The 12,100-nt window shown below is 35.7% G+C and overlaps 1 protein-coding gene across 2 annotated transcripts; it reads right to left on the bottom strand.

The window, feature by feature from the left end:
* Positions 1-4,728: 4,728 nt before the first annotated feature.
* On the bottom strand, positions 4,729-12,010 carry LOC128683010 (glycoprotein-N-acetylgalactosamine 3-beta-galactosyltransferase 1-like). Of its 2 annotated transcripts, none has more exons than XM_053768140.2 (9): positions 11,877-12,010; positions 11,302-11,444; positions 10,560-10,595; positions 9,755-9,866; positions 9,027-9,111; positions 8,286-8,391; positions 7,067-7,248; positions 5,809-6,030; positions 4,729-5,248 (listed from the first exon to the last, which is right to left on the bottom strand). In XM_053768140.2, exons 1-9 carry the CDS (start codon positions 11,933-11,935, stop codon positions 5,066-5,068), a joined length of 1,128 nt encoding a protein of 375 aa, XP_053624115.1. In that variant the 5' UTR covers positions 11,936-12,010; the 3' UTR covers positions 4,729-5,065. The 2 variants fall into 2 exon arrangements, with proteins under 2 accessions (XP_053624115.1, XP_053624114.1); XM_053768139.2 differs by having other exon boundaries at positions 4,773-5,248; positions 11,269-11,444.
* Between the last annotated feature and the right edge of the window lie 90 nt (positions 12,011-12,100).

Genomic DNA, 12,100 nt, shown 5'->3' with positions numbered 1-12,100 from the left:
CGCGTTCTACGATAAACTGGCTGTAACACAATAAACTAGATTTATTATTTAAGATTTACGATAAATAAACTAAAAAATATTCAAAATTTCAGACAGAAAAGTTTTCAGTGGCAAATCTACAAATACTTATAATGTCTGTGGATAAATCCAATTATTATACTTGTTGTGATTTATTGGAATTATTCGAAGTACTTAAAATCCATGGACCTACCATTGAAACGCGGATATTTCAATCAAAACGTCAAACGTCAAATCTCCGTACTGTCAAGTGTATGACGTCAACCATGCGGTCATGACGCATGGGTTTATGCGTCACCCCAATCTGCCCGCTTCAACTCCAAATCACACTAATACCGTGGACTTGTCTCCGCAGAGCTTTCGACCTCTGCGCTCGCGCTGTCGTTACAAATTTTAACAAAGACAAGAATGAGTTTTACTATATGACTTTACATTAATTACTCTGTACTGTAGTAATGTCAATTTTATGAATGATTGATTTTGGAAATGATTCCTTCCCATGGAATTAGTAGGTACTCCGAACTAGGTACTTACTAAATCTATGTTCCTTTATCAAGAAAGCGGATCCGCGGTCGAAACGCTCTGCGAACCACCCTAACATTGCTACTTCACCACGAGTTTCAGTTTTAATAAAATTACTTAAAATTTAAAAAAATCAATCTTAAGTATTTTCTAAATAGTTTCCAAACTGATGAACACACATTTTCAAAACATAGATAAGAACGTTCTCGAATAACAAAAAAAGTAGATCAATGTCGATTCAGCCGTTTCGCTTCTACGATGCCACGGACAGACATATATCTGTATGTCCGTCCGTTAATAAAGGGGGGAGTTATAAGACTCCCCCCCTTCGGTCGTCGAGGTTTGAAAATGGCGTAGTGTAAAAATTGTTTATCTTTCTTTGCTTTGTCTGAGCTCTCACGAACAATATTATTTTCTCTCTGCAACACCGACTGGTAGAAAAAGCCTTAGGCTTTGAGCCCGCCTTTTGCGTGTTTTTAATAAAAATGCAACGTGAAGAAAATAAAATAAACGAAATAAATGTATTATAATATTAAAACAATGAATTACTCGAACGTAAATAAACGTAAATACAATTTAGAATTACATCCTTATATAGTACAATACATACTAGAAATATTGTAAATGCGAAAGTAAGTTTGTTTGTTTGTTGCCTCTTCATCCTACTCAACCAATCTCCAAAGAAAACCAAAGAAGATTGAAAGTATTGAAAACTATATTTGAACAGTGAAGGACAGACTCGTAGAGTAAGTACATTTCATTGCAAAAGAATAACTGTTCCCGTGGGAAATTTACGCGAGCGAGACCGCGGTAAAAATTTAGTAAATAATATAAATAAAATACAAACCTATATATACTAGCGGCCCATATCGGCTTCGCTCGGGTAAAGATATAATAAATTATACCCCTAAACCTTCCTCAGGAATCACACTATCTATTGGTGAAAACCGCATGTAAATCCATCCGTGCAGTAGTTTTTGAGTTTATCGCGAACAGACAGACACACGCAGTAGAGTACTTTGTTTTATAATATGTAAGGAGTTTACTCATTCCTTATATTCCTTATACCTTATACCTTTCCTGGGTTTTAAAAGAAGCGAAACTTGTGTAATTCAAAACGAAGACTGTTCCAATAGTAATGCATCACGCACACAGCTTGACAGAGCGATGGTTCGAGATACACAGATGTTTGAAAGAAAGAATATCTTTATTCGGCGGCTAAACAAAACACATTTACATGTTATGCTAAAATGTGCCTAATTTTATAGGAACTTAATAACGGAAAATTCGAAAATCAAAGCTGAAAAGGTAACCAGGTATTAATATTATATTATTAGAAACTGTAATGTAAATAACTTACATAACACAGCACAGCCGACTATCGACTTACAGACAAAAAATAAGAAACGTTTTTTGACTTTCTATACTTTTTGTGATGGGTAAAAAAATGTTAAACTCGCGTCGGGACACGTGACCCTGATCGAAAATTCGTAAGGCGTCTAAAATGCACAACGTTAATATTCAAGTTTTCACTTCTGCCGGCACTCCCGGAGTGCAACACGTTTTGTTTTTAAGTGTCCCTCTATCCATTTCAGTCAAAAATACTAAATGTACAGACAAAATATTTTTACTATTTTAATATATTTTGACAAAGCTAAACTATTTTCTTTCCAAAATACGCAACATATCAATATAATATGGTAATTTGCGTGTGGTTCCGCTCTATAATAGGACCACTCAATATTTTCCCGTGGATGTCGTACAAGGCGAACAAGGAACACAATGCCCTGTTAGCATTTAGGCAACAACATTATTCTCAAGAATGAAAAATCACAGCAGAGCTTTCAAAATTTTAAGGTATGTTTTTTTTACTCTGATCACAGGCTTCTCAGCGTCACAACTGCGAATGACACCGGAAAAGATAAGCGACTGTTTCAAAATTCGGACGACAAAGAATAAAAGACTTCCTGAATTACCTACAAACTATTTATCAATAATTGCGTATTATAAAATGGTAAATAGGTTAAAGTGTTTCCCAATTAAGTGGATTACGTTTAACGTTTACATTAAACCATATACATATAATGCAAATTATTATTAAAACACGTAACAGTAGTGTGCCTGCAAATGATTAACTTAAAAAAAGGACATTTGAATTTGATCATCGTAAGTATGTTTGCTATTTTTATTTTTCAGGCGAAGTTATTTCTCTTCACTTTACATCATCAATTAACAAATATTGGTAGAATGTAACGGGGTTCCACATCGTGAAAATTATTCCTCCAGACACACTACTACCAAGCGTCTCAATAGATGGCGCTGATCATTAATGAAACGCGCTATGGTTTCGTTTTGTCTGAGCAATATATACCCCAGAGTGCCGAAGCAGGTTAATACTGTAATAAGTATCAATCGTTAATGGGTTGGTGATAAATTAAGTACAATTTTTGAAGTATCTCAGCAGGTTTAATAACTGCTGGGATTCATAATACTACAAAATTATTGACCTTGCGTGTTACGAAGTTCATACATACCTTTCCGTTGTGAAATAAAGGTAGTATTGACTTGAGATAAGTATAACAAGTTTTAATTTTAAATCAAGTTTATTTAAAAATAATAAAACTAAATGTTGTTATAGGTATTATTTTTTAATAAACTTGATTTGTTCATGACTTGAGATAAAGACGAACGTTACTACAGAAAAGAATATTCGTAAAGTATTCTATTCCGACGGGTAGGTACATATATTATTCGTGGCAATTAAAAAAATATGATTATACCTAACTTAGAACAATTAATTCGGTTCTTCGAGCGTTACACATAAACGCTCGTCAATCAAAGAATTATCAGCTGATAATTACATGCAAAAGATTTATCGAATATTGTCATTATTTAATATCCCAACTTCCGATTTAATATTAAAAATGCAAAAGTTAATTTGTCAACTCTTCACGCTTTATGTACTCAATCAATCTTCTTCAAATTTCTCATACATATTGAAGAATATGGAGAAGAGCCTACACTACTTTTTATTCCTGCAAAAAGTGTACTTTAAAAAACCGGAACTGTAGTTCCGGTGGGAAGTTCTTGCGAGCTAAGCCGCGTGTAGAAACTAGTCATACTATAAAGACGGAAAGGACAAGGAAATGAGCATGTTATTTACCTACGAACAAGAGGTGGTGGTACGAGGTGGAACAAGAATGGGTCGCCGGTAATTTGGTCGCGAGGATTTTTATACGGTTTTCACCTGTTTATTTTACCCGAGCGAAATCGGAAGTAATTTACTTCACGACCCCTCTTTCTTATATTTTTTGAGGTATGCTCACAGGTTTGATCTATATAACTTACTAGCTGCGCTTCGAGGCTTCGCTCCCGTGGGAATTTTGAGATAAAAAATACCCTATGTGTTATTCCAGGTTGCATTCTACCCGTGTACTAAATTTCATAACATGTTCTGTAGATTTTGTGTGAAAGAGCAATAAACTCATATATCCTCATAAACTTTCGCATCTATAATACTCGTATTAGTAAGATATTCACTTACCTTTCAGCGCCTCAAGAAGAGATTAAGTAAGTACCGATTAAAATGGATGATAACAGGTACATTTAATTTTATATTTAAAAAATGGTAAGCCCTTCTGGCATAATAGGGACCAACACTGTTTGAATGAGTTTCTTTCGGCATTTCTTCTCAGCAGTGGTCGTTCCGAAATGCTAGTAGTTTGTAGCTTTGGTAAACATCATTTAATTTAGATTATGACGTGAAAAAGTGCCTGTGAAGGCCTAATTTCTGAATAAATGATTTGATTTTGATTTTGATTTTGGATGAAATAGTATTTGAGAGTACTATTTCCAGTCTTACCATGTTTCGGAAAGACAAGCAAGCACACAAACACAAACTAACCAACTAAATTATTTTTTTTCTTTTACATTTTATTTTGGATTACTTACATTGACGACCTCGGTGGCGCAGTGGTAAAGTTCTTGCCACTGAACCGAGAGGTCCCGGGTTCGATCCCCGGTCGGGTCATAATGGAAAATGATTTTTTTCTGATTGGCCCGGGTCTTGGATGTTTATCTATATATGTATGTATTTGTTATAAAATATAGTATCGTTGAGTTAGTCAGAGTTATGGGATCATAACACAAGTCTCGAACTTAATTTTGGGGCTAACTCAATCTGTGTGATTTGACCCAATATATACTTATTTACTTAAAAATTTGAAAAGGAGTATAAGTTTTCTAATTAAGGTGAGTTGCAACGCCAAATTCGACGTTGATTTTAAACGCAAACTACGCCATACTGTCAGTTAATCATCGTCAAATTTGACGACGGGGCAACTGAGCCTTAGAAGTATGTATATATGTATGAAATGTGAAGTATATTACATTTTTATGTAAGATTTTATAGTATTTAATTAAACAAAACTCAAACAGGTGACGTCTTTCTCTTTATTTTGATCTGTGTATTAAAGAATACCAAGACAAGTATTGTAAACCCAATGATTTGACGAATATTCAATAATTAAACGGAAATAGTGAGTTCATTATCATCTCTGTCCTCTTCTTCAGAGTCTCTTTCATCTGGGTCGTCGTCATTTTCATTTGGTTGGGTTACCTTCTGATACGTGTGAGTTTCCTGCTGTTGCGGCTGTTTCTTATTTTGTTTCTGTTGTTTCACCTTTGGAATCATTATCTGTGCGGATTTCTGTAAATGGTTCACTATTAGCGTCTGTTACTAATAAGTCTATATCTAATCTACGTATTTAAGAAGGTACGTCTGTAATCTTCGCGTTTGCAGTTCCTTCCGAGGCTGTGACGCCGCGGTTTTGCGTCAAAATTTTAAAGATTCGACTGTGATTTCACTCACAGCCCTTGGCTACACAAGGTTGGCTAGGTCTGATATGTAATGATTATGTTTTTCAACTATATGGAAATTGATTGGTAGTTTATGTAAGTTTTTATATAACTATGAATGAATGTCATGCTATAAAAGTTGCGGTGGAATCTTCCTCAATTTTTAAGCAGATATCTTCAACTGATTGCGGTGAAATTCTGTATACTTAGTACACTTTTCGTTTGGATGACAATGCATTATAATGATATGCACAAGCACCCTGGATCGGCACCTGACGAGGGACCTCCTCATGCACGCATGGGAATGATTTTTATACGTGTGTTGAATGCAGTATTGTTCTCTGGCGACAATTTTTGTACAATTTTTGTAAAAATTTAATGTTTGTGTCAAAAATTTAAAAACGTATTAACCTTATCTTCTTCAAATTTATTGCCACCACCGTGATCTTCGCAAGCATGTCCTTTAATTAACCTTTTTGGGCACTCTGTGCCTACTTTAAGTATATTTGGCAGTTCAAAATTATAGTTGATTCCGTAAGGTCTCAGCTGGTATATGAGAAAATCGAGTACGTAAACAATATGCGAACTAGCGTAGTCGAAGGAAACAGCAAAATTTGAAAAACAGGTATTCGGCTGAAAGGAAAAATATATATATATAAATTATATCCATAGTTCCATAGTAGGTAATACAGGTATGCATATTTCCATAACAGGTATGGATATTTCCATAACAGGTATGCATATTTTCATAATAGGTATGCATATTTCTTGGTAGGCGACTAGGTTGACGTCTGAATCACTGATTGATTGCACGTATAGAAAACAACGAAGCCACTACGAGCGTCGTCGCAAAGGAGCACGACAGAACAATGAGGCGTGGCTCCTAATGTTAAATCACACAGAAAACAACAGAGAACAACAGCACGGCACAAAACGTAACGCAGCAATGGGACCTGGCTCTGAATTGTCAGCGTTGTCAGACATTCGCTCGCATACCATTTATGACGTCATCAATCAAGCGAGAAATGCAATATTATTGTAACATATTGTTCACACAACTAAATGTACACTCAGATTTATTTTTAAGTAACACTGACTTGTGCCCTCTTAGTATTGTTGCTAGCGTGTTATTACTAATACTAGTGTCAGATTTTATTCAAGTCGCCTAAAGGTATCTGACATGAAGTGATCGCACACACGCTAATGAAGTTTCGGTGGCTACCAATTTATATAACACTACCGGCACATGTCTATTAAATAATATAATATAACAGTTTATATAACAGACCTAAACCTTCCTCAAAAAACCACTGTATACTGTTAAAAACTGCAGAAAAATCCGTGCAGGAGTTTTTGAATTTATCGCAACAGACGAACAGACAAACGTGGCTGTTGTTGCTTGTTTTATAATATATTAGCTTTTGCCCACAACTTCGTATGTGAGTAAAAATCCGTTTCCCGTGGGAATTTGAGAAAATCCCTTCTTAGTGCTCCCCTACACTGTCCTTGGAACATACACACCAAACTTGTGACTTACTGACAGACAACGTACAGCCGAAACTACTGGGCGTAGAAAGCTGAAACTTGGTGTGTATGTTCCAAGGACACACAGTAACGCAAGAGTTTTATATATATAAGCAAGGTATGAAACTGATGTGGGGCATCTCACCTCGGCGTCAAAAAGAACGGTTTGACCAGCATCTAACTTTACAAAGGACCGGTCGCACAGCCAGAATTTCTTGTGTTTCTCAGGATATGAGAGGATGTAGGGATTGCGCGGCAGGATCGTATGCCGGCCCCAGGAGTCTCGGGAGTCGCCAGTGATCAGCCCAATGGCAGAGAAGCATTTTGCTGAAACACATATTAAAGTCATTTAGAAAGTTCTGAACTCTCCCTGCAAGCTGGTTCAGAATTATTAGCCGCGACTTAGTCAGCGTAGAATTATATTCGTGTGATTAATTTGTGTAGCATATTTTCCTGTGATTAAATTAATGCCAATTGTGTAGCCAGATTTCTAATTTATAGAACTCATAAATTTTTATACAAACTTTCACCCCCTATTATAGTATTTTAAGGGTTGATTTTTGACAAAATTGCTTATGTTACTGGGTGGTCTTTAACTACTTGCATACCAAATCGCATCAAAGTCAGGTCACTCCTGCGGTTTAGGTGTGAAAGCGAAATAGACTGACAGAAAGACTTCGCATTATAATCAAATCATTTAATGAATATAGGCACTTTTTCTCGTCATATTCTAAATTAAATGCTGTTTACCAAAGAGAACAAATGCTTCTAAAAAATTATATATATATATATATATATATATATATATATAATAATATGACGTGAAAAATTGCCTACCATTTTTCACGGCAAAAACGCATGATTATTATTTTATATCTATATTTTTCCCAGAAACATAACAAAAAAAGTACACATAAAGTAAATCGTTATCGAGTTCCTATAGGTACAGAAACATATAATTTTGTGACCGAGTATTAATAAAAAATAGATATATATATGACTGAATGACAAATATAAATAAATAATTATAAATATATTAGGACCAATCACACAGATTGAGCTAGCATATATAGATAAACATCCAAGACCCGGGCCAATCAGAAAAATATCATTTTCCATCATGACCCGACCGGGCATTGAACCCGGGACCTCTCGGTTCAGAGGCAAGCACTTTCGAAATAACTACTAAATTTTGTTCAACAGCAGCGACGCCTCACCTCACCTCGCTAAGCTGAAAAAGTCTCGCTGTTTCCTCATGGTCAATACATGCTAATTGTTTGTATATAATACCTGGCGACATTCTCACATACTGTATGACGGCAGTTACTATTTCTAAATCATAGCTTAGATTTCTATTCACTTACCTCTAGCCATTAGAGTGTTTTCGCCCACTTGGCACAATGAACGGATATCAGCGTGCGCGAAAGTGTCTAGTGCTTTTCGGCTTAAAATTATGTTCAATCCTTGACGCTATTAAGAAAAAAGTTATAAGTATTACAATCTGCCGCAATAACTAAGTCTATAAAGAGTTATTCACTACATCGCTAGTACAAAACATGTTTCTTGCGTCTGTCTGTTCCTAACTATATGTTCTATACTAGATGTTGCCCGGTGCCTCGCTCCCGTGGGAATTTTGAAATAAAATATAGCTTATAGCATTCTTGGATAATGTACCATTCTAATGTTGAAAGAATTTTTGAAATCGGTTCGGTAGTTTCGGAGATTTTTCGCCTCAAACATACAAAGTCGCTTACCTCTTTATAATAATAGTATAGATAATGACACATGTGAATATAGCGGCGTAATAGTTGTTTTCATTAAAAATAAAATACAAAATTTTACTGTCGTATTTTTCATTCAATTCATAACAAAAAAAAAACGTTCGGCATAAACTTTTTCTTCTTCGAGATAAATCTACTTCATGCGTGTACACCGTTGACGAGTTCCCTAATCTTATTCCCTCATCTCTTCTCATCCATCTCATTAAACGTGTGTACTATACATAATTCTACTACTAAAATATTACACTAAAATTCCGTTTTGCTGTCAATGATGTATTATTATCTCTCCGTTAACTGTAAAAAATATGCTATTAGTTTATTTACCTGACTGACATTAGACATAAAATATATATTATCGTCAGGATTGAATTTCGCCAACATGTATCTCATATTCTCCACTATTATGTAGCTGAAAGTAAAATAAAATGGTTTACAACAAAAGGAACTGAAAATACTGTCGTGTGCATAGATATTTTTTCTATTATCTATCTCGTGTGTATACCAAAATTATTCAGCAATCTACCTATGTTATCAAATAATCCACGTGAGATCCTAACACCATAATAGATAGCTGGAGCAGGTCTTTATTATAAAACTAGATATTAGCCGGGGCTTCTCTCCCGTGGCAATTTTGAGATAAAATATATAGCCTATAGCAATCTTCGATAATTTACCTTTCTAATGGTGAAAGAATTTTCGAAATCGGTTCGGTAGTTTCGGAGATTACCCGCCTCAAACACACAAACTCACAAACGCTTACGTCTTTATAATAATAGTATAGATAACTGACACAATTCCAAATGAAGTTATTTATTAACATTTTAATCTAAATAAACAGTTATATATTAAAAATTCACCTGAACAAACCTCTAAATACTAGGTTTACTTTTTACTCTGATCTCGGGAATATTCGGCTGCGATTTTACATCAAGCGATTGCTGTCGCTGCGTTAGCTGCCAAGGTCACGTGTCCCTCGTCTCGTACTTCATCCACGGGAGAAGTTGGAGAGAGTAATCCTATTCTAGGTGAGATCACACGCCACAGTTACATACCCTTCAGAATTAATCAACAGATACCAATCATAATTAGGAGAATGGTGTTCGTATATGCTTAAGCTGTGTTTCTGGTCTTCTTCCATTTGCCATACATCATGACGTTTGTTTCCTGTAAAAAAATTATTCGTTAAAACTTTAAAAAATTATCGCTGTGGACCCGTCCTTTGTTTTCATTAATTTCAATGCGAATATACGCCTCATTTTTTACTGTGCAAAGAAGTAGAAGAAGAAATCTAAAAAATGAACGGGAAAATGTGAGTTCAGACGATTGAAAACTATCAGTCCGCTGTTAAGGAGTTTGTTTTTATCACCCAATACAAATCAAGGGCACAAAAAGCGGACTTATCGCTAAAGCCATCTCTTCTAGTCAGCTGAAAGTAGTAGGTTTATGCTAAAACAGTGAAAAATTAAAATTTAAATTTAAAAACCCCCTACTCGGAAAGTTGAAAGTTTCTGCCATCATCTCATGCGCTAGAAAAGAGCTGACGATTTCCAATCGGGTGAACATACATTTACGAATAATATCTCCTTTATAGGTGAAGAATTCTTATTTATAGGTGATTTGCTTCCCTTTATAGATCAAAATCCCTTCAGCCATTCGGATGCTACGATAGCACAGAAAGACATACAGATTTACAGACACGTTAGACTTGCAATTCCTTCTGTTGTCGGAGGTTCAAAATAATTACGATTTCCTTGTTAATAATAAATCATAGTAGACTGTTCTACTTTCAATAAGAGGTACCTGTGAATGTGCTCTATAATATACAAAAACGGTTTAACATTTAATCACATAACTCACCGCAGAAATTAATACCACGACCAATTAATACACAAACTGAAACAAATAAATGTATTAAAATAAATAAATAAATAAATATATTAGGACAAATCACACCGATTGAGCTAGCCCCAAAGTAAGTTCGAGACTTGTGTTACGGGATACTAACTCAACGATACTATATTTTATGACAAATACATATATAGATAAACATCCAAGACCGGGCCAATCAGAAAAAGATCATTTTCCATCATGACCCGACCGGGGATCGAACCCGGGACCTCTCGGTTCAGAGGCAAGCACTTTACCACTTCGCCACCGAGGTCGTCGTATTCTTACATATTAGAAAAAAAAAGTCCTCCCGCAACGTCTGTCTGTCTCTTCAGGTCCAACTTCTTCTACGTATCCTGCCTAGCAGAAGTCTTGACCATAGAAGTTTTTGACCAGTCCATGGCCAAGAAGAAGAAGGCGAGATATTGTCTACTCCGGGTCTCCACACGAGTACTGAGAGTGGAATCCAGGTTATAAGAATGTGGCTAACATTCTTATAACCTGGATTCCAACTGACTGGTACAGAAAGTGAGCTAGGCCTAGAGCTAGATGCTCGGATGAGCTTAGGGCATTCGACAGACATTGGATGGAGAAGACCAAAGAAAGGAACACGTGGACTTTCCACGAGAGGGGAGGCTTTTGCCCAATAGTGGGATGTGTTATAATAATAATCAATTACCAACAGTTGTAGAGTAATAGGCCAATTTATTACATCTTTTTCCCCACGTATCGTCTATGGCAGCTAATCTTTTAGCTTCCAAATCCGTCTTTATGACCGCACATAGTATCCTGACTTTCCTCTCCAATTGATCTGCTATTGATGTGTTAGCGCCGTGGACCAGGTAGTCGCAGGATCTGAAAACATCACATTTGATATCATATATCACCACCACACAGTCAATCGCCGCCGAACGTGTTTAAATTAGCTTCTAGCCATGTGCAACCCAACTGCGGAATCAACATGTTGCAGCAATATTCCAAGACTTCAAGAGGATAGTCGGAAACTTGACGGTGACGCCCCTGGTGTACCTGGGCAGCAGTGATAACTTACCATCTGTAGACCACTTGCACTATAAGAATATCGAATACCCATGGTATTAGATTCATGGGCGTATACTAGCTGTATAAAGATTGTACTAATAAAATGACTTCGTCAACTCGACCTGACTCCTTGCTATCGACTGATGTCAGATTTTAATCAAGTCTCCTAAAAGCATCTGACACTTCTTCTAAGATGTGAAAGAAAATTAAATATCTATTAATTGAAATAATTAAAACATATCTTACGTCCATCTTATGTTAGCACAAAACACAATAAAGCAAAGGTAAATAGTAGAAAAATACATTACGTCACAAATAATTAAGAGCGAATTAATACCACAATTTACACCATAGGTCTAAGTCACAACGGACAAAGCGTAATAATGAATACCTATTCATTTATAAAACGATCACTTTCCATTTGTGTGATATTATATAAGAATAGTTTTATAAACAAAATATAGAAACAC

This window comes from Plodia interpunctella, chromosome Z, assembly GCF_027563975.2.
Source record: "Plodia interpunctella isolate USDA-ARS_2022_Savannah chromosome Z, ilPloInte3.2, whole genome shotgun sequence".
NCBI classification, from domain to species: domain Eukaryota; kingdom Metazoa; phylum Arthropoda; class Insecta; order Lepidoptera; family Pyralidae; genus Plodia; species Plodia interpunctella.
This window is presented reverse-complemented; position numbering and strand designations above follow the sequence as displayed.

Bases quoted from the DNA above. Each gene is read 5' to 3' on its own strand.
- LOC128683010 (XM_053768139.2), bottom strand. From the start codon at position 11,935: ATGTATTTTTCTACTATTTACCTTTGCTTTATTGTGTTTTGTGCTAAC. The intron at 7,249-8,285 runs GTAAGTGAATAG...TATGTGTTTCAG, and splicing joins AAACACTCTAATGGCTAGAG to CAAAATGCTTCTCTGCCATT. The intron at 5,249-5,808 runs GTTAATACGTTT...AACCATTTACAG, and splicing joins ATAAATTTGAAGAAGATAAG to AAATCCGCACAGATAATGAT.